General features: G+C 40.8%; 2 protein-coding genes and 1 non-coding gene across 3 annotated transcripts; 1 reads left to right on the top strand and 2 right to left on the bottom strand.

Annotated features, from left to right (window-relative positions):
* Positions 1–360: 360 nt before the first annotated feature.
* Positions 361–8,796, bottom strand: haao (3-hydroxyanthranilate 3,4-dioxygenase). The gene is given in 11 exon segments (XM_071531433.1): positions 361–868; positions 1,242–1,324; positions 1,583–1,651; positions 4,483–4,628; positions 4,744–4,787; positions 4,910–4,977; positions 4,980–5,007; positions 5,830–5,936; positions 6,084–6,167; positions 7,281–7,359; positions 8,647–8,796. Coding segments are annotated over 11 exon segments (870 nt in total). The 5' UTR covers positions 8,736–8,796; the 3' UTR covers positions 361–795.
* Positions 8,797–11,517: 2,721 nt separating this feature from the next.
* Positions 11,518–12,726, bottom strand: LOC139654373 (trichohyalin-like). Its single transcript, XM_071531422.1, has one exon. The coding sequence runs from the start codon at positions 12,724–12,726 to the stop codon at positions 11,518–11,520; it is 1,209 nt and encodes a 402-aa protein (XP_071387523.1).
* A 3,623-nt stretch (positions 12,727–16,349) lies between these two features.
* On the top strand, positions 16,350–16,443 carry trnai-uau (transfer RNA isoleucine (anticodon UAU)). The gene is made up of 2 exons: positions 16,350–16,387; positions 16,408–16,443. It is a non-coding gene; the product is annotated as a tRNA-Ile (tRNA).
* Positions 16,444–18,220: the final 1,777 nt, after the last annotated feature.

Genomic DNA, 18,220 nt, shown 5'->3' with positions numbered 1-18,220 from the left:
AATCTGCCTCAGGATTTCAGTGGAAGTGTAACCCTACCACTATAATCATGACTCGTCAGTTCTGTAGAAAGGTCGTCAGAATAATGCTGATTAAATCTGATGTGGGGCAAGCTGAAACATAATGGGTGTCACAGTTGAACACTTGCTTTCAGTAAACCAGAGAAGAAATTTGAGCTTAAGGGAGTGCTTTCTAATACTTGTAATACGGCACTTCTGTTCACTTGTTCCATCCAATATACACAATTATCATACAGGGGAGAGTAACTGTAATAGTGCAGGAGAAGAAGTAGAAAGTGTTAAGATAAATGATCACCTCCCACAAGTTATCTCTAAAGACATTTATATATTTGATTTCTCTCAGCAGCAAAGGTGAATATAAAATTACATCGGTGATCACAAGATGAGCTTCGACGACGACTACAAAGTGCAAATTTACAGTTCAGTTTCAATCGCTTCTGGTGTCCATCAATACTGAAAAGGTTCAAAGTTCGCCTCCATTAACATATAACAGAATCTTGTAACTTCATTGTGTGTATGATTAAACTACCTATGTGATGATATTTAGATATTTAGTTAGTTTACATTAAGTGTAAGGAGCAAGAATTGATATTTTTTTCCATTTCAACTCCAGGATATCACAATTTACTTTTCAACTCTACAGCTCAGTTTACAGACGGTCAGGGTCATGTTTAGAGTTGTATACTTGGACTATTGCTCTGTGCAGCATAGGGTTTACTGTGTATTGTGTGTGGATGTGTGTGTGTGTGTGTGTGCATGGTAAGACAAAGGTCACGATCAGGGTCTCTTCCGCTCAGGGTTTTGAACCACAAACAGGGCGACAGTCCCTTCATCTCTCTGCCACTGGTACCTAGAGCAGAAAAAGCCATATAAGAAAAAAATATACAGCATAACGCAATTTCCAAATCACACGAGCCTGCAAAATTAATTCATTAATTTATTCTAAACAAGGTGTTCAGGTGCTGAGCAGAATGCCTGGCCTCGCCAACAAACCAATTTACATTTTGGCAAAATTCTTAAGACATGTTGAGACCAAACAAATCCCAAACATTAGCCTTTCACAGAATTCCTGCTAAATCTCCCCCCCTCCAGGCGCTAAAATGACACAACAAAAGCTGTATCAACACATATGGTGGTCATATCAGTGGCAGAATCTTCAGCAATAGTTGATTATTTTCCAATATTGTGCAGCCCTAGTGGATGACTCAGCTATATTCACTCACTGGCTCTGTTCGGGAATGAGTAAACTGTCTCCTGGAGAAAGGGGGAACGTCTGTCCATCCATAGTTACTCTAGAGGAGCCCTCCTGAGGGAGAGAGGGAGAGGGAGAAAGAGAGAGAGAGAAAGAAAGAGAGAGAGAGAAGGGGGGAGAGAGAAAAAGAGATGATGGTCAGGAATATGGATGCCCCAGAACATCTTGCGAGACTTAAAGTTGTGGCATTGCAAGTGTAAGTGAAAGAGGGTCAGACATGGACGCATAATACTTATGGATGGGGGCATCAAAGTAGCACTGAGGGATTTTAAGGACATATTAAGCTACATAAGGTACATGTAGAGTACATACCATTTGCCAAATCCACACATCACTTTGCCGTTTGTTCTCCTCTGTCAGCCCAGGTCCATACAGGATTGTCTGTAATGGCCATAAGAAAGCACAGTTCTTACATCTCATCCTTATCGCCATCATTATCAGCACTTGTCACAATGATAAGATACAGGCAACCAGGTGCTGAAACTAAAGTATGCAGGTTTTTATTCCAGCCAAAGATTACACATAGTGATTATTTCACTGATTAAGCCTCCATCTCAATCCTTCCCCTGCTCCCTCACCCTATCCACTACACCTCCGTTTGCACGTACACATCAAGCGTTCGCCATACTGAAGTGCATCCCAAGCCAATTAGCGGGGATGGGCCACGGAGTGTGCATCGATAATGACTTGCAATACACCACTACCCCTACGACGACCAAAGGTGAAAAAGTATGGAGGAAACATCTTACAAATTCAATTTCCCTGTTGACTGAAGTTTTTTCATGTATTTGTTTTCTTGTATTTCATAGATAACCAGGCTTTGTAGCCCTTTCTTCACACTTCACACACAAGATGACCAACAGGGTTTACGGCCACTAGTAGTGCTAGTGAGCAAAGTGGGTCCCTGCACAACAACAAAAACACTTCCCACGTGGTTTTCAAGCATGCGCACGAGCACGTACGAACACGCCATGAGCACAGAAGTAACATAGTACACAATAAAGTGCAGAGAGGGAGGAGGTTGTTCCAGGTTGTTTTTCCTCTCTGCTCACTCAATAACCATGTCAGCAAAAGAAAGAGACACAGCTGAGTTTGTGAAAACTCATGGGTAAAAGAGGACGTATTAATCTGTAGCCTTGTAATCACTAAAAATTAAGACTTTCTGAACGCCTTTGAAGGTAATAAATTTAACAATTCAACATTGTCACTGGGGTCTAACAACATACTCTATGTCTGTGCGAGTGAAATAATGAATGTAAACCAATCCATATTGTTTAACTCTGCTGCTCATCTTTAACAAAGTGACTTTAAACAAAAACACGGAATGTATGGCTATTTAATATTAATACTAATAATTTTCAACATCGTTTTCAACTGTCTAAATGACGCAGTCACTCTGGCCCATACAGTTAATAACTTATGCACGCATCACTTGAAAGAACACATATCTAATGTTATAACCCTTGGTTAGTTTATTGATATCTGTTGGGGGGACAGTCAACAAGACTAAGAAATTGATAACAACAACTGTGCAATCAAGGCGCCCATCGGTAGCCATGGTGAAGACTGCTTCCTGCGTCTGGTGTGTAGTATATTTTTAAAAAATACTAGTTATTATGATGGGCTCAGTAGTTTTATGACCCCCAACCTTACTGACATCTCTGATCATGCATTTGAAGACAATAAACCCTCCACTTATTTGCATCCAGACATCGCTCTTCTCTTTACTGAAATATTACATGTGGATGGTGTGGAGGGTGTGACACAGTTACCAGGGCTTCACCGGGATCAAAATTAGCACACTGTCTTCCCTTCAATGAGCCCTCTAGTGACGAAATGTCTGACCTACAACAAGTTCTCAGCAAGGGAAGCAAGGGATCAACCCAAATCAAAAGTGAATAGGCCTTGCAACTTTATATAGGAAAGAAGTCCTACATAACAAAATAAAACAAATGCTTAAAGTTTTACTAAAAATAATAATAAAAAAAATAGCAGCTAAAATTGTTTAGTCTCTATAAATCAAATAAAGCCTTTTTGAAGATATTGGGTTATTGAAATACTTAAGAGTAACTCCACACAAAACACTTTTTTTGAGTTGTAAACTAGTATTTAGTACTATTTAGTTATGAAATACAACAATGTCAGTCATACTGTCAACATTTGAGCACAAATGTGCTGGTGTTATATTTATCTCATTACACCTGGCTATGTTCGCCCTCCAGTGGCTCAAATGCTCTTCACTCCCACTTTCTTGCATTTTTCAAAATCGTGCAGTGGTCAAAGAGAAGCTCAAACCGGGTGCAAAATGACTCTTTAAAACACTGCATCTTTTCACAGCCTGCCCACTTTTGAATGGTGCAGAATATTATATCAGAACTGGAAGTTGCCGAATCAGCTTTTACATTTATAGGACATGCACTGTTTCTATCAGCCATCATTCTGTTACATTCAGCGTGGTAGTGGGCCTAACACACCTTCAACCAGAGGGGAGGAACTAATTGGTGAAATCACCTGGTGTAGTCTTTGGCTGGAATGAAAACCTGCAGACTCTTTACACTCCATGACCTCGGTTTATACATTTGCAATCAAACCCACTGTAACTCATTTTTCTCTACTATGGAATACAGGAGATCCAAGTGAGTCAGGGGGAATTTCCCGAGACTGAAAAATATCAAACTCCCCTTTGGGTTCTTATTTTCACTTTCACCATGCTGGCCCACGCCTTTATTTCTCAACGAGATTTGATGATTTTAGTTAGTTTCAATATGATGTCTGCTGACAGTGTTTGGGGAAAAATGACTATCAGTGATGCCATATCACTTTATATAAAATTATGTGAATTCACATTAGGTCTAAAAGTGTATGGTTATATGTATATCAGGATGTAATATTTTTACATACGTTTCCAGACATTTTGTGCAAGACCTGGAAATTATTCAGTTCATTTCCACTTCATTTTTATAGCAAAAGTTCTTTGCAGTCAGAAAAATCAGAGAAATTAAAAACAATGAACACAACTGAAAATACCTAGAAGCGAATGCAATACAATACTGAAGATACTCACTGTATTATTAAATATTTTTCCTGTTTCTAGGTACACTTTTGAGGATTGACTATATAAATTACAATTACACAGCTTTGTTTTTCATCATTATTCTCATAGAAAATTGTATACACATATTTCAAACACTCTGCATTATGAGCCCTCTTACCTCCGTCTCAAACTGAGCTCCGAACATGTTGATGGGCCTGCCACTGGCCAGGGCCGGCCTCTGTTTGTCCAGCCAGTCTTTGAAGCAGAAGGGGGACATCACATTCATGGTGTTCATCTGGAATGGAGGCTGTCTGAAGACTTCATCTACTCAACCACAGATAAACACCAAGGGAAATAACTAACTGTAAATAATTTAACTGATGAACGACTTACAAGTGAACAGGTTACAGGTATTTCAAGCGATTTCGTAAGAACTCACTTGGATCCGGTTTTCCTGTTTTGTACTGCTTTGATGCCAAGAACCTGCGGGAGCCAGGAATGAAGTCAGCCAACAACCACTGTATCAAAACAATCTCTGATGGGAGACTGTAATTACTGTAATAAATACTTGACACTGCTGTAGGCAAAAGGGAAGGTTGTCTTACTCTTTGATTATTGGCACCAGTTGGGTTCCTAGGTTCTCACAGTAGAACCACTTCTCAAATAGGAAAATAGGATATCTGTAGAGTTGTCCATATAGTACCTGAAAACACAAAGACACTCGGATGTTATTGGCTTTGACCCAATATTTAAAGTAATAATCTGCAACGTTTCATATAAATAAAGATCACTTTTGCTACTCTTTATCACCGATTGATACCATACAATAGTGATTGATGCCATAAATAATGCAGTGGTTCTCAAACTGAGGGTCGAGATCCCCCAGGGGGTTGTGAGATAATATTGAGGGGTCACAAGCTGATTTGTGGGATAGGAAAAAAAACATATTTCTACACACAAATGTATTATCATGTATAACTTTCTCTGATTTTTCTGTCATTTCTGCTTTTTTTTTTCTTGTGAAATACTGAATAGTTTTCAGCCTCTAGGCCTTCACTGATAATACAATGAAACAACCTGTAAAGGGAAAATCATTTTTTTGGTCGAACTGTTCTAATAATAAATACTAAATGTCTTTATTATTACAGTATGTTTGGGCCAACCCATGTTTAGCTGTCACACACTGTCATTGTGTCATCATTTGCATCAACAGTGAATAAAATCAGTCAGTTAAAATCTTACTCATCTTACAACATTTTGACATGTTGACATGATGGATATGATGACATTTTGTGCGCTTGTGAGATATTGAGCATCAAATATTTGACATCCCAGCTGGCAAAACTGTTATGTACTAATTCTATCATTTTAAATATAGAACCTTTCAATTTTTATTAAAAAAAACCAAAACAAAACATCAGATAGAACCTTGTAATTCCAAGCTCACGATTTAGATGAAGTCTGAAATGGGAGGTATATATACAGTATTAAAAGATGACAGGAGAACAATAAAGGAGAAGCTAACCTCAGGCAGTCCGTCTCAGTCAGCAGCCTCCTCCTCTCCACCACCAGTCCCACAGTGTTGGCCTGTCTCTGGGGGGAGTGGGGGATCCGAGCTGGCAGCAGGAACATCTGGAGATGGGGAAGGAACGCACACCAGCATTAATGGAATGCAGATTGATGGGAAAAAAACAGTCTAAACGTAAAAAGGATCACGCACTTGATGCAGAAATATGAAACAACAAGATTTCTTGCTTTCCAAAGTATATCACAGCTCACCTCTCCCTCTTTGATGTGCACATCCTTGTGTTTGCCGTTTTCAACCACCTTCAGACACATGTCCCCTTTCAGCTGGTAGAACAGCTGTTCACAACAATCAGGGGAAGACAAAAGGAGAAAAGAAAATAGTATTGGATTGAGATACTGAGAGTGACCTTGATGAGATGATATCACATCTTTTTAATAGCACACATTTCTTCTTCTGGCATCCTTCACTCCCTTTATAATAATAATAATAATAATAACTTTATTTATATAGCACCTTTAAAAACAGAGTTTACAAAGTGCTTTGACAGACAAAATAAAAACAGAATACTCAAATTATGAATTTAAAAGGCAATAAAACAATAATAAACAGGGATTAAGTTAATAGGAGGACACAGGTGGAAAAGAGCAAACATTCAAGTAAACAGTAGTATAACGTAGGATGAAAACCAAAATAAATAAAATAATAGAATAAAAGTAAGATAAAATTAAGATATAGTTAAGATAAAAGATAAAAGACGTAAAAAGACAATGAAAAGCCGGTAAAAGATAAAAAGATGATAAAAAGATGATAAACAGACTTCAGTTATGCAAGTGAACATGTAGTACTGCTGCTTTAGGTGCATTTTACTCCACTTTACTACAAAGAAGAGTACTTGTTGTTTCCAAGCAAAACTCATGAAAGATTTTGTGGATGTTTCAAAATCCACATTCAAGCCAAATTGAATGGATTAAATGGAGTAAATGATTAAAAGATTCCTAGTAGTAGGGGTAAAAGTGCAGAAAAGTACTATTACTCTAAAAATGCTATACTCAAGTACAGCAACTGGAGAACTTTGTTTTCCACCACTGCATAACACCCTGTTGCATCTTGCATGTGGCTCTCACCCAACCTCCCTCTATACTTTGACACTGTAAACTTCAAAAAACCTGAAAGCAAAGGATGCCACCGAAAGGCCCCCGACAAAGCAAACAAGCCAGCCTAAAAACGAGCTGAACAAGCATTGCAACACTGTGGTTGTTTGCCCTAGTTGGTGGGGAGAAGAGTCTGTCCTTGAGAGGAGGTCATCATATGGGTGAGTGAAGAGAGTGTGAGGGGGGTTACAAAGATAAAATTAAACTCAGCCAAGTTTGCATTGGTTAATTGAAACGTCTCCTGGCTTTGTTGAGTGCGTGTCCATGGTGGGAGGATGGAGCGGGGTTCTCTCTCACCTCTTCCCCTTCCTCTATATGGTAGTCCTTTCTGGTGTTAGGACCTCCAACGAACATGACGTTCAACTGGCAAAAGTGCCTGAGTGGGAGAGGAATGAAAAACAAAGCATGTAGGCTACTCGCATTTTTTCAAACCTGTAGCCTAAAGTTATTGTACTTGGCAGTTGAAGTGCTTTTTACTGACTTGTGAACTAAATTACACATTGCCCATCACATTATACAATTGCATCACCTCAGGATTGAACCTAAATAAAGATTGATTGTAGTCAAACTTATGAAACAATAGGAAAATAGGGATGCAAGTTTTCAGAAATTTCCTTAATCCATCGTCGGTCACGTTAATGACCAATTAATCGATTAATTATTATGTAAAAAACAGCTTTTGACATAGAAAATAGAAAATAGAAAATGCGTTTTTTTACACCTGTCTTTAGGCCTACTCAACAAGTTACTCAACCAAGCAGAATTCAAAAGAGTTGGGACCCCCGACAACGGACGTCAGTGTTTCCCACAGGCTGAAAATGTACTTTCTTTAGGGTTCATTACTGTGAATTGTCTTCACATTGTGTCCAACTGAACCCAACTGGTTGATTATGCAATGAAGACTCTGCACTAGGCACCGAAGGCATGGGGAGAACAACTGGGGGTATGTTCTCCCCATGCCTTCGGTGCCTAGTGCCCAGGTGGGCTATCTTGTAAAAAGGGCCTTTCTGTGTGGAGTCTGCATGTTCTCCCCGTGCTCACTTGGGGGGTTTCCTCCATATAACATCGATAAGAACCCCCACTAAAAACATGCAAGAAGATCGTCGCCTGACCAGTGATGGACATTAAAAAGAAGTTGGTCCCTGGGCAGCTGTAAATAGCTGCCCACCGCTCCTGGCCTGCCCCGCGGAGGAAGGACGGGCCAAGATGGGAAAATGCGGAGGATAAATTTCACAGCGCCATTGAATGTATGTGTGTGTGTGTGTGTGTGTGCCGGCCGCTGTGCATGTGTGTGCATGCGTTGTAGATGGTTGCATGTGACCAAATAAAGACGGGGTTTGTCCGTCCGGTTTCCTGTTTACTGCACTGCACTCATGTTAACTTTCTGAGTGTTAAGAATTAGAATTGAAACTTCGCCAGCCGGGGGAATGCATTCTCTTTCATTGTGCTTGTAGAGGTGCTGCATTTCAACTTTGTATTACAATGTTTACATGAGAAATAGCACATAACATACATTATCGATTAATATATGCTTGATCGATCAAATTGTTAACGGTGATTAATCGATCCACGATTAATTATTAACATCCCTATAGGAAAACACACTGTCATTACTCACACAGAACAATGTGACTACTGAATCAAAGTGAAACTTATTACTCACATAAGCTTGTTGCATACCGGTGGCAGAAATGCGTTCTCATTCTCTTCAATCCACTTCTTTACATTCACAAGAAGAGGAGCGTTGCTCATTATTAAAATCTTGTAACAATACAGTCACCAAAATTTGCGCTGCTATATCAAGCCTCTCAGTTCTGTTCCACCAGCTTTAACAATCTCATGGACACTGAAAGTCCAAAATGCAGAAGTGGGTGTTTTGATAAGTGGGGAGGAGTTCTGTTTTCTGAGCAGGTGAAAGGTCGCTTGCACTTTAACAATAAGTTACCTAGCGGTGGTTGCAGTGTGTGTGTGTGTGTGTGTGTGTTGGATTATATAAAGTGGCGGCTTTTATGCTGCCTAGCTCAGGTTAGGTCTGTTTCTGTGCTGCCCTTACATGCCATTATCCATACATCACTACTCATCTGATTGTATCCCAAGAAATAGCACAGTCACAAATAACACGTCACCATGCTAGTCAGAGCTTGCAAAAAAAACAACCCTGCATGGCTAGCATGGAAGTTATCAAGTGTTGAATAAAATAAGTAATGAAATTCACATTATTATGTGTCCATAAAATAAGGAAGGAAGGAATTATGTATCTTAAGCTAACGTCAGTAATGGCGTTTAATTATTAGGAAGCAAACTGTGAGCTAGCAGTTTAATACAAAGTGATAGTTAGTGATAGAAGTTTCTAACCTTCAAGGAGCATGTGACTTCTGTTACTCGGTCATGCCGATTTGCTCTATACAATATCAGGAAGATCAGACCCTACCTGTCTGAGCATGCAGCACAACTCCTGGTTCAGGCTCTTGTAATATCACGCCTTGACTACTGCAACTCCTTACTGGCAGGGCTCCCGGCCTGTACTTTCAAACCTCTGCAGATGATCCAGAACGCGGCGGCGCGTCTGGTCTTCAACCAGCCCAAAAGAGCACATGTCACTCCGCTATTCATATCCCTCCACTGGCTCCCAGTTGCTGCCCGCATCAAGTTCAAGTCCTTGATGCTCGCCTACAAAACAATAACCAAAACGGCTCCGACCTACCTGAACTCCCTCATTCAGGTCTACGCTCCCTCCCGCTCACTACGCTCTGCCATGGAGCGGCGCCTGGTGCTGCCACCTCAGCAAGGCCCTAAGTCTCTAGCCAGACTCTTCTCTTCTGTGGTTCCCCGGTGGTGGAACGAGTTGCCAAACTCCATTCGATCCGCAGAATCCCTCTCTATCCTTAAGAAAAGGCTAAAGACCCAGCTCTTTAGCGAATACCTCCTTTCATAAAAAAAAAAAAAAAAAAAAAAAAAAATTTGATGCACTCTATGCATTACCTCATAGCACTACCTTGTAGCACTCCCTCGTAGCACCTATGTCCTGTTGGACCAGAACTTAGCTTGTTGCACTGTCTCGTAGCACCTTTGTCCTGTTGGACCAGAACTTAGCTCTATAGCACTTACTCTCGTTGTTCTCTCCTGTCTAGAAACTTGCTTGTGTTGTATGCAAATCTCATGTGTAAGTCGCTTTGGATAAAAGCGTCTGCCAAATGTGAAATTGTAATTGTAATTGTAATTGATAGTTCTGACTGGCTGAGTCACGCTCAAAGTTGTTGTAAAACACGATAAACATCAAAAACTAGGCTACTTTTGCTTGGTGGAAGTATGACTGTAATAGTTATTATTGTTCTGTAATTATTACAGTATCACATCGTGCCTAACCAAGCCTCTTACCGCTCTACAGTCACTGGACAGCATGTCCTCATTTGACTTACCAGACTTACCTTGTTTTGGACCTCTGTCACTAAAGGATTGCCAGATTTACATCTTGGTAAAACCAGACATATGCGCGTGCACGTTGATGCCTGTAGGCTATAGAACTCAAACCTGGGCAACCTAAATGTAATAAAGTTTTATCAGTAACATGCAGCAACAATATTATACTTTCTATGCATGTTCATTATTACGTTTGATACTGAATTTATCGATAACCTCTGGAAACAGTCGGCCTGTACTCATCCTCAGGCAGAATGCTTACAGTCATATTAATCATGTGTAGCTAAATGCAGCTGTGCACAGCAAGCACTGTCAATACACTAAGATGAACAAGCTACATTTGGTGAGAATTTTCATGCAGAATGGGTGTGGGTGCTGAATCCCTACTAAAGATGTGTGATAGTGACTGAAAAACAAGGGAAGATCAAGAGAAGGGCCAGGAAAACGTCCCCACCGACTCCAATCCACACACACACACACACACACACACACACACACACACACACGTTGCAAACTGCTCATTTCACTTTATTTACCTGGGTAGCAAGAGTAACAGTAGTATACGATACCATCCTCTGTCTAAATCAAGTCTCAATCTGTCTCAATCACATACTTATCCTATCTATATTCAGCAATATGTTAAGACATGTTTTAGAGCTGCATTATATAAATAACTTATTTTTGACTAAAATGTCAGATGGGACCTTATTATTCCAAGGTCATGATGTGACATCAGGATGAGGTAAATGTGCCACAGCAGTTCCACTTTCATTTCTGAGTTTGACAAGAGCATTTAAATTGCAAAACCACACAAACATCCGATACGATAAAAACATAAAAACAACTATAGATCCAACACAGCTTTGATATTTTCTCTACAACATTGTATGTCCAGCTGTCTTAAATACAGTGTTGGCTGTAGAGCCACTTACAGAATTAAAACGATACAGGCGGTGCATTATTTTAAAGATATCGTTGGTGATATCGTTTATTAAGGGAAAAGGCAAGGTAAAGCGGGGAGGAGGTGTCAGGTGGTGGGTTGCAAATGGGTGAAGGGGTGAGGAGAGGGAGTGAGCACAGGTGTTAGTGTGCTAAGGTCTCGGCTTGAAGGAACTCAAGCGGAGTCCATATTGTCCTTTTTTTTCTTCCTCTTTGGGGTGAAGAGTTTAATAAATCTCCTCATCAGGGAAGGCTTCCTGGACTCTTTGTGGAGTTCTTCTCCCACCTCTTTTCCATCTTTCTCTTCAGAAAGATTGTGGATGGTCGAGGCCTCCTCTGCCTTCTCCTTCTCCTCATGCTGTTGCTTCAGCCTGATCACCAGCTCCTCCACCGCCTTGAGCCTCATGGACTGCTCGTGGTCTTTCTTGACCATTTCCTCCATTTCTCGTTTGAGGGCTTCCTTCTCCAGGTGGATGGCATCCTTCTCCTCCTTCTGCGTGGCAATCTCTTGCTCCAGATTTTGGACTTCTTGCCAGTGTTCGAGCTTCATCTCACAGATCCTGTTTTTCATTGCCAGCTCATAGGCACTCTGGAGATTTGCTTTGCATTTCAATGCTTTGCGGAGGTCTTCATTCTGTTGGCCCAGGAGCTGCTTCTCGTCCTTCTCTGCCTTCAGCTCAGTGGAAAGCTGCTTTCTGCAGTGGCCCATCTTTCTCAGAAGAAGTCTCTTATCCAGTATCACCTGGTGTTGTTCAATCGTCTTCAACTGGAATGTCTCCAGTTTCTCAGCCAGCTCATCGGTGTTATGGAGCCTTTCTTTGAGTTCCTCTATTTCTTTGCGGAGGTCGTTTTCTCCGCAGAGGAACTCCTCCTCTCTCTGAGGGGTAGTGGCCTGCTGACTTTCCTTCTGGAAGGCCACGTTCTCCCTCTCACAGGCCCAGAGCTTCATTGCCTGTTCCTTCAAGTCTCTGCGGAGCTCCTCGTTTATCCGGCGGAGGCATTCCTCCCCTGCATGGATGTTCGTGGCCTGCTCCCTGAGCTCCTCCTTTTCTTTCTGGACGGCAATACTGTCCTTCTGGCAGGCCTCCAGTTTCACAGCCTGCTCCTTCAGGTTCCTGTGGAGGTCTTGGTTCTCTCTGCAGAGGAACTCGTACTCCTTGTCAGCCTTAGGCTCCTGGCATCTGCTTTTGGCCATCTCTTTTTTGAGTGCCTTCAGCTGATGCTGCAGACCCATATTAGCGTGGATTTGGTCCTCGTGTTCAGAGGCCAGCTCCTTGTAGTTGCGCTGAAGGCCCGCCTTCTCTGCCTCACACACCTTTAGCTTCCTGGCTAGCACGATGGGATCCATGGTGTCCTCATCGTGAAGTTGTTGTTTCTGCTCCATGTGTAGAGAAGAACCTCCTCTTTCAGGAGGCCTCTAGCAATAATCTGTTTTTGCTGTCTGCTGCTACTGTTCTCTGCTCTCTGTTCTCCAGGTGATCGCTTGCTGTCTTTGCTCGAAATGAGCCTCTGCCACTGATGCAGGCTGTTTTATAACTGAGTTCCGATTGTGTCATAAAGGCAGCGTGATGTCAGTGCAAGCCAATTTGTTGATGAATGTTGGGAAGATTCCAAAGATTCAAAAGATGCACAATTTTAACTGCAGTGAAATGATCATATATAGCTCTGTCTCAAACAGCTAAAATGACGCCTTTGTAACATAACATATGTTAATCATGCCCAAAATATCCATGGCTTCTAACCTCGCCACCCAGTTATAATGTATAAAGCCAACCCGCGGTGTCAGCAGTCTTATTGTTTTAGGTAGTTTTAGGCAGTGTCTTTCCGGTGGGAGCAGCAACTCTGTCACATCAGAAATGTCAAATCTTAGAGCAAAAATCCTTAAAAAGTTCATAATCTGGCATCAGAAGAGAAAAGAAAGACATTAAAGAGAGGTGAAACTATTCAACTTCCATTATTTCATTTACAAGAAGTTAACATATTTACAGAATGCAGAAGAATGACTATTTTGACTCTAACTACAATACAGATAGCCATGGAATTCTGGACAAAATCATATCAATAAAAATATTCTCAGATTGGGTCCAAGAGACACAATCTTATCAAATGGGGGTCGGTGGCCCTAGTGTGGACTAAATTAGGTGTCTTTGATATGAAAAAGGTTGAGAATCACTGGACTAAGGGTTAGGTTGCTTCATCAAAGGGAGTGTAAATATTTGAATTCCATAATTAATTTAGTAATAAATCAGACTAGTGAATGATAAGTAGTAGCTGATTTAAATGTCGTAACACGTAAGTAGAGACAGGCAACTTCTCAAATGGAACAAAGCCTTTATCAAATGGGGGCCTGTGCTCTAAAACTTAACATTATCTATCTAGGGATCCTTGAAAAATTTTGGGGACCCCTGGTTTCAATATATCTTTGTAACTTAATGCAATAAGTCAGTTTCCATTTAGAGAAAAAGATTGAACATTTTAACAAAAGCACTCATGATTTACACCTCGGTTGATTGACTGGAAAAATTTAAGTGGACAAAGTGGAGCAACAGCTGGTGACTGACAAGATATTATTTAGCTGTTGGGATGAATTATTACACCAACCGGTTACCAAACTATCAGCTATAGAGGGATTGGTCCTGAATGTGCGCTGAGGGCGCCTCTGGAGGCGAAAGGCTTTCTGTCTCCTTTTGTTCTCACTTTGCCTGAAAAGCCTGAAAAAGTTGCATAGTGGTGTGCTCCAGAATAACACAGTGTCTCATAGCAAACCTGGAATAGGCAGAAGACCTTATATACCAACCACACACACACACACACACGCACAGGTTGTAACATAACCCCAAAGTGGATGCCTAAGATTCATATAATTGACTGTTACAAGCTGAAGAACAGGGCTAACCCTCCTCCGTTTTAGTATCCTTGCAGGCAGTGGTGGAAAGTAACTAAGTACATTTACTCAAGTACTGTACTTAAGTACAATTTTGAGATACTTGTACTTTATTTGAGTATTTCCATTTGATACTACTTTATACTTCCACTCCACTACATTTCAGAGGGAAATATTGTACTTTCTACTCCACTACATTTATTTGACAGCTTTAGTTACTTTTCAGATGGAGATTTGACACAATGGATAATATAACAAGCTTTTAAAATACAACACATTGTTAAAGATGGAACCAGTGGTTTCCAACTTTTTGGCTTTTGACGTCTTACAAAGACGTCTTACAAAAACCAACATTTCAGATGTCTATGAGTTGTTAACAGCTCCACCAAATAGTGATTTTTCCCTCTAAACCTCACATGGTTTCATTTCAATAAATGTTCAAATGATCCAATATTTCAGCAAAAATGATTAGAGAAAAAGTACAAAAACTGAAAACAGATTTGTTTTTGTATCAGAACTTTGTTTTTAATTATTTCCCATGAATCATCTCGACCCCTCAGATTTATCTGGTGAACCTTTGGAGGGGCCCAATCCCTAGGCTGGGAACCACTGGACTAAACTAGCTAACCGTATAGTTCAAACTAGCTCCACCTCCAGCAGCTACAACAGTAACATGCTGCTTACACACTGATGCTTCAGTATTAATAATCTAATGATGTCATATATAATAAAATATCAGTCAGAGGGACCAAACCACTACTTTTACTTTAATACTTTAACTAAATTTTGCTGCTAATACTTACTTAAGTAGTACTTGTAATGGAGTATTTTTACATTGCTGTATTGGTACTTTTACTTAAGTAAAGGATCAGAGTACTTCTTCCACCACTGCTCGCAGGAGCACTTGAGGCCAGATGCAATGAGGCAGTTGTCTGATATCAGACAGAATTGTCAACTCGTTACACTCAGTTTCCAGAATCAGTCAATTCAGTGGAGTGGACGGATTCAAAGGTCTGGACCCAGGCAAATGAGGCAGAGGTCGACAGAGTACAGTTAGGCTAAAGTTTACTCGAGTGAAATCGGCGAGGTAAAAGTAGGCTGCGCAGGACATTTACCAATCGCTTGTCTGCGTGCAGTCAGGCTCTGATGGTGGGATGCCAAAAACACACACATCATCGTCTTCATTTACATCTTCATCGCCATCCTTATCGTCACTGCAGCACACATCTCTGTCCAAACATTTACAGGAATTTACCAAATGCCACATTTACAAAATGCTTTTTGGTTCTGCCAATGTCTTTTCTCCCCCTCCCACAACACTTTTCACAAACTAAATTTGGTGAGAATAGAAAGTCACAAAAAAGTGTATATATAATATGTGATTCATCATTTTTCTAAATTTAAACTGACGTCAGGTGCTCCAGGTATGTTACTAGCCTATTAGATGTGTATATACATACAGATACATACACATCTATACAGATGTGCCCCAAGTACAGTGGAGAGAGAGAGAGAGAGAGAGAGAGAGAGAGAGAGAGAAAGAGAGACTTACTTCTTTTATCTCCATCATGTAGGTCAGATGATACCAAAGCCTGTTCAAAACTTTGCGCTATGCGTTTATACAGCCCACACAATAAAACAGCCACCCATGTGGGGTGAAATAGTCACTTGTGATTGGTGGAGATCACAACCGCGCTAGTCATGAGCCTATCAAAACCTTTCTAGCCTGTTAAAGCCGCAAATGCCCACCCATGATAGGGAAATATCGGCCAGGGTCGAATTAGTGGAATAGGCTATTATTGACAGAATGATTTTGACCGGACATTTGAAGGTCCGGTCGACCTTTCTGAGCGAACCCGGGCAATGCATCTGAAAACCGGACAGTCCGGTCGAAAATCGGGCATCTGGCAAGTGGCAATCCTATCACCGAGTCCATTACGGTGTCACTTCGGGGTCCGCTCGGTCAAAGTGATTCCTATACGTTTTAACGGGGCATCGGTTTACAAAGCAGCGGTCGTTGAAGCGCTAATCAAGAGAGTGTGTTATCATTAGAAACACACACTCTAACAGCAATTGTTCACTGTGGCTTGTTTATAAACCCAACTGCGGAGCAGGGACAGTGAGCTCCAGTGGCGCAATCGGTTAGCGCGCGGTACTTATATGACAGTACAATGTAGAGCAATGCCGAGGTTGTGAGTTCGAGCCTCACCTGGAGCAGTTATTTTCTACTAGTGCAGCAGTGATGTATCTTTATGTAAGTTTATACACTAAATAGTAGAAATCTTTTCACAACAGGGAGGCGAATCAATACATGTACGCCTGATGTAACACTGTATGTTTATAGGTTATTATGAACAACTGAACCTTTCAGAAAAATAACTATTGTCATCCTGTGATAAATTTGAGAAGGGCACCATACAAATGTAGCAAAACTAAGACTGTATAGGAATATTATAGTGATACCATAGGAAATATAAAGTACCACAGACACACTGTGGGTCCCTATTGGAATATTATATAAATATTATAGGGGGTTTGATATATAGGCAATCATCAAGACAGTAAATAAAACATCTTTTTAGCTTTTACATTAAACCGTTGTGAAACCAGTGTTTTACCAACGTTGCCATTCAGTACTGGTAGGATGTATCCCTCATTTATATTCCTGTTTTGTTATAACCCTCAAAAAACACAACAACCTCAAAATGAACAGTACTTGGCACATGACAGGAAGGATATGCCGCACTGCCACTTATTCCATTCTTACAGAGCAACAATATATTTCAGTTGGGTTGACTGGAACAGTATTTCATCATTACCATCAGCAGGAGGCAGCATCTCACCAGCTTCACACAGGCCCACTCTATGAAAGTGAGGCGAAAAGAGGAAAATGACAGCTGCATTTTGTAGTTTCTGGGAACAAACATGACGCGCATCATAATCAATCACAAATGTTAAAAAACGGATTTTAAATCTCACCACACATCCCGAAAATGCACCATTTTAAAAGGAAAAAAAGAGAACCAATATGCTTCTTTGTATTGTAAACATATGAGACAGTTTCATCACAGCAAAACTGCTTCTTTCAAGCTTAAACAGTGTTCCAGGGACCCAATTTCACTCTTCCAACACTTCATTTATACTCATATAGCCTACTTAATTTAAAACATTTCAGATTTTCAATATGTCCTCCTAAAATGTCATGGCGCAGCTTTAAGTTCATTGGAGGAATGCAAAAATGAGTTCACATGGAAGTGATTATTATATTGTGAGTCATGTTGTGATGACTTGCAATACAATAGGCTTATGTGTATTTCATTTATTACATTCAATGATTTGTCATCGACGTCACTTTAACTTGCTGTACTGTGGCCCACCAGTAGGCGTCGCTGTTGCCCACGATTTGAGTGTGCTTGGTCTTTCCCTCATGATGCAGATGTGACTGCTTGAATTTGACTGGCTGCCTGGTGTTTGAATGAAAACAGTCGATCCAGTTGTGTTCTTGCCCACTTCTGCACTCTATGTACTCTCTCTTTCTCTCTCTCTCTCTCTCTCTCTGTCTTCCTGTCAGTCTGTCTGCACATTTTGCACGTGCATGCAAACTAAACAGGTATAAGCCATTCACTTGACAGTAGCCTACGAGGGAAGACTAGGAGATAGGAAAGGATTATGGCATGCTGCTATTGCACTGTAATGCATTATCCTCTTGGTTTTTAATACAGCAAGCATCATGTGTGTGTGTTTCCAAAGCAAAACTTGAATGAACTCTGTCGTATGATGTTCTCGCTGTCACATTTTCATGCAGAATGGGTGTGGGTGCTGAATCCCTACCAAAGATGTGTGATAGTGACTGGAAAACAAGGGAAGATCAAGAGAAGGGCCAGGAAAACGTCCCCGCCGACTCCAATCCACACACACACACACACACACACAGGTTGCAACATAACCCAAAGTGGATGACTAAGATTCATATAATTGACTGTTACAAGCTGAA

This window comes from Centroberyx affinis, unplaced genomic scaffold (genome assembly GCF_046629955.1).
Source record: "Centroberyx affinis isolate AG114_WGS23_722 - 3 ecotype Tasmania unplaced genomic scaffold, CSIRO-AGI_Caff_v1 ptg002079l_1, whole genome shotgun sequence".
NCBI classification, from domain to species: domain Eukaryota; kingdom Metazoa; phylum Chordata; class Actinopteri; order Beryciformes; family Berycidae; genus Centroberyx; species Centroberyx affinis.
Note: the sequence above shows the minus strand (reverse complement) of the source record. Positions and strands in the feature narration are given on the sequence as shown.

Excerpts from the sequence above, each read along its gene's own strand:
- LOC139654373 (XM_071531422.1), bottom strand. The coding sequence starts at position 12,726 with ATGGAGCAGAAACAACAACTTCACGATGAGGACACCATGGATCCCATC.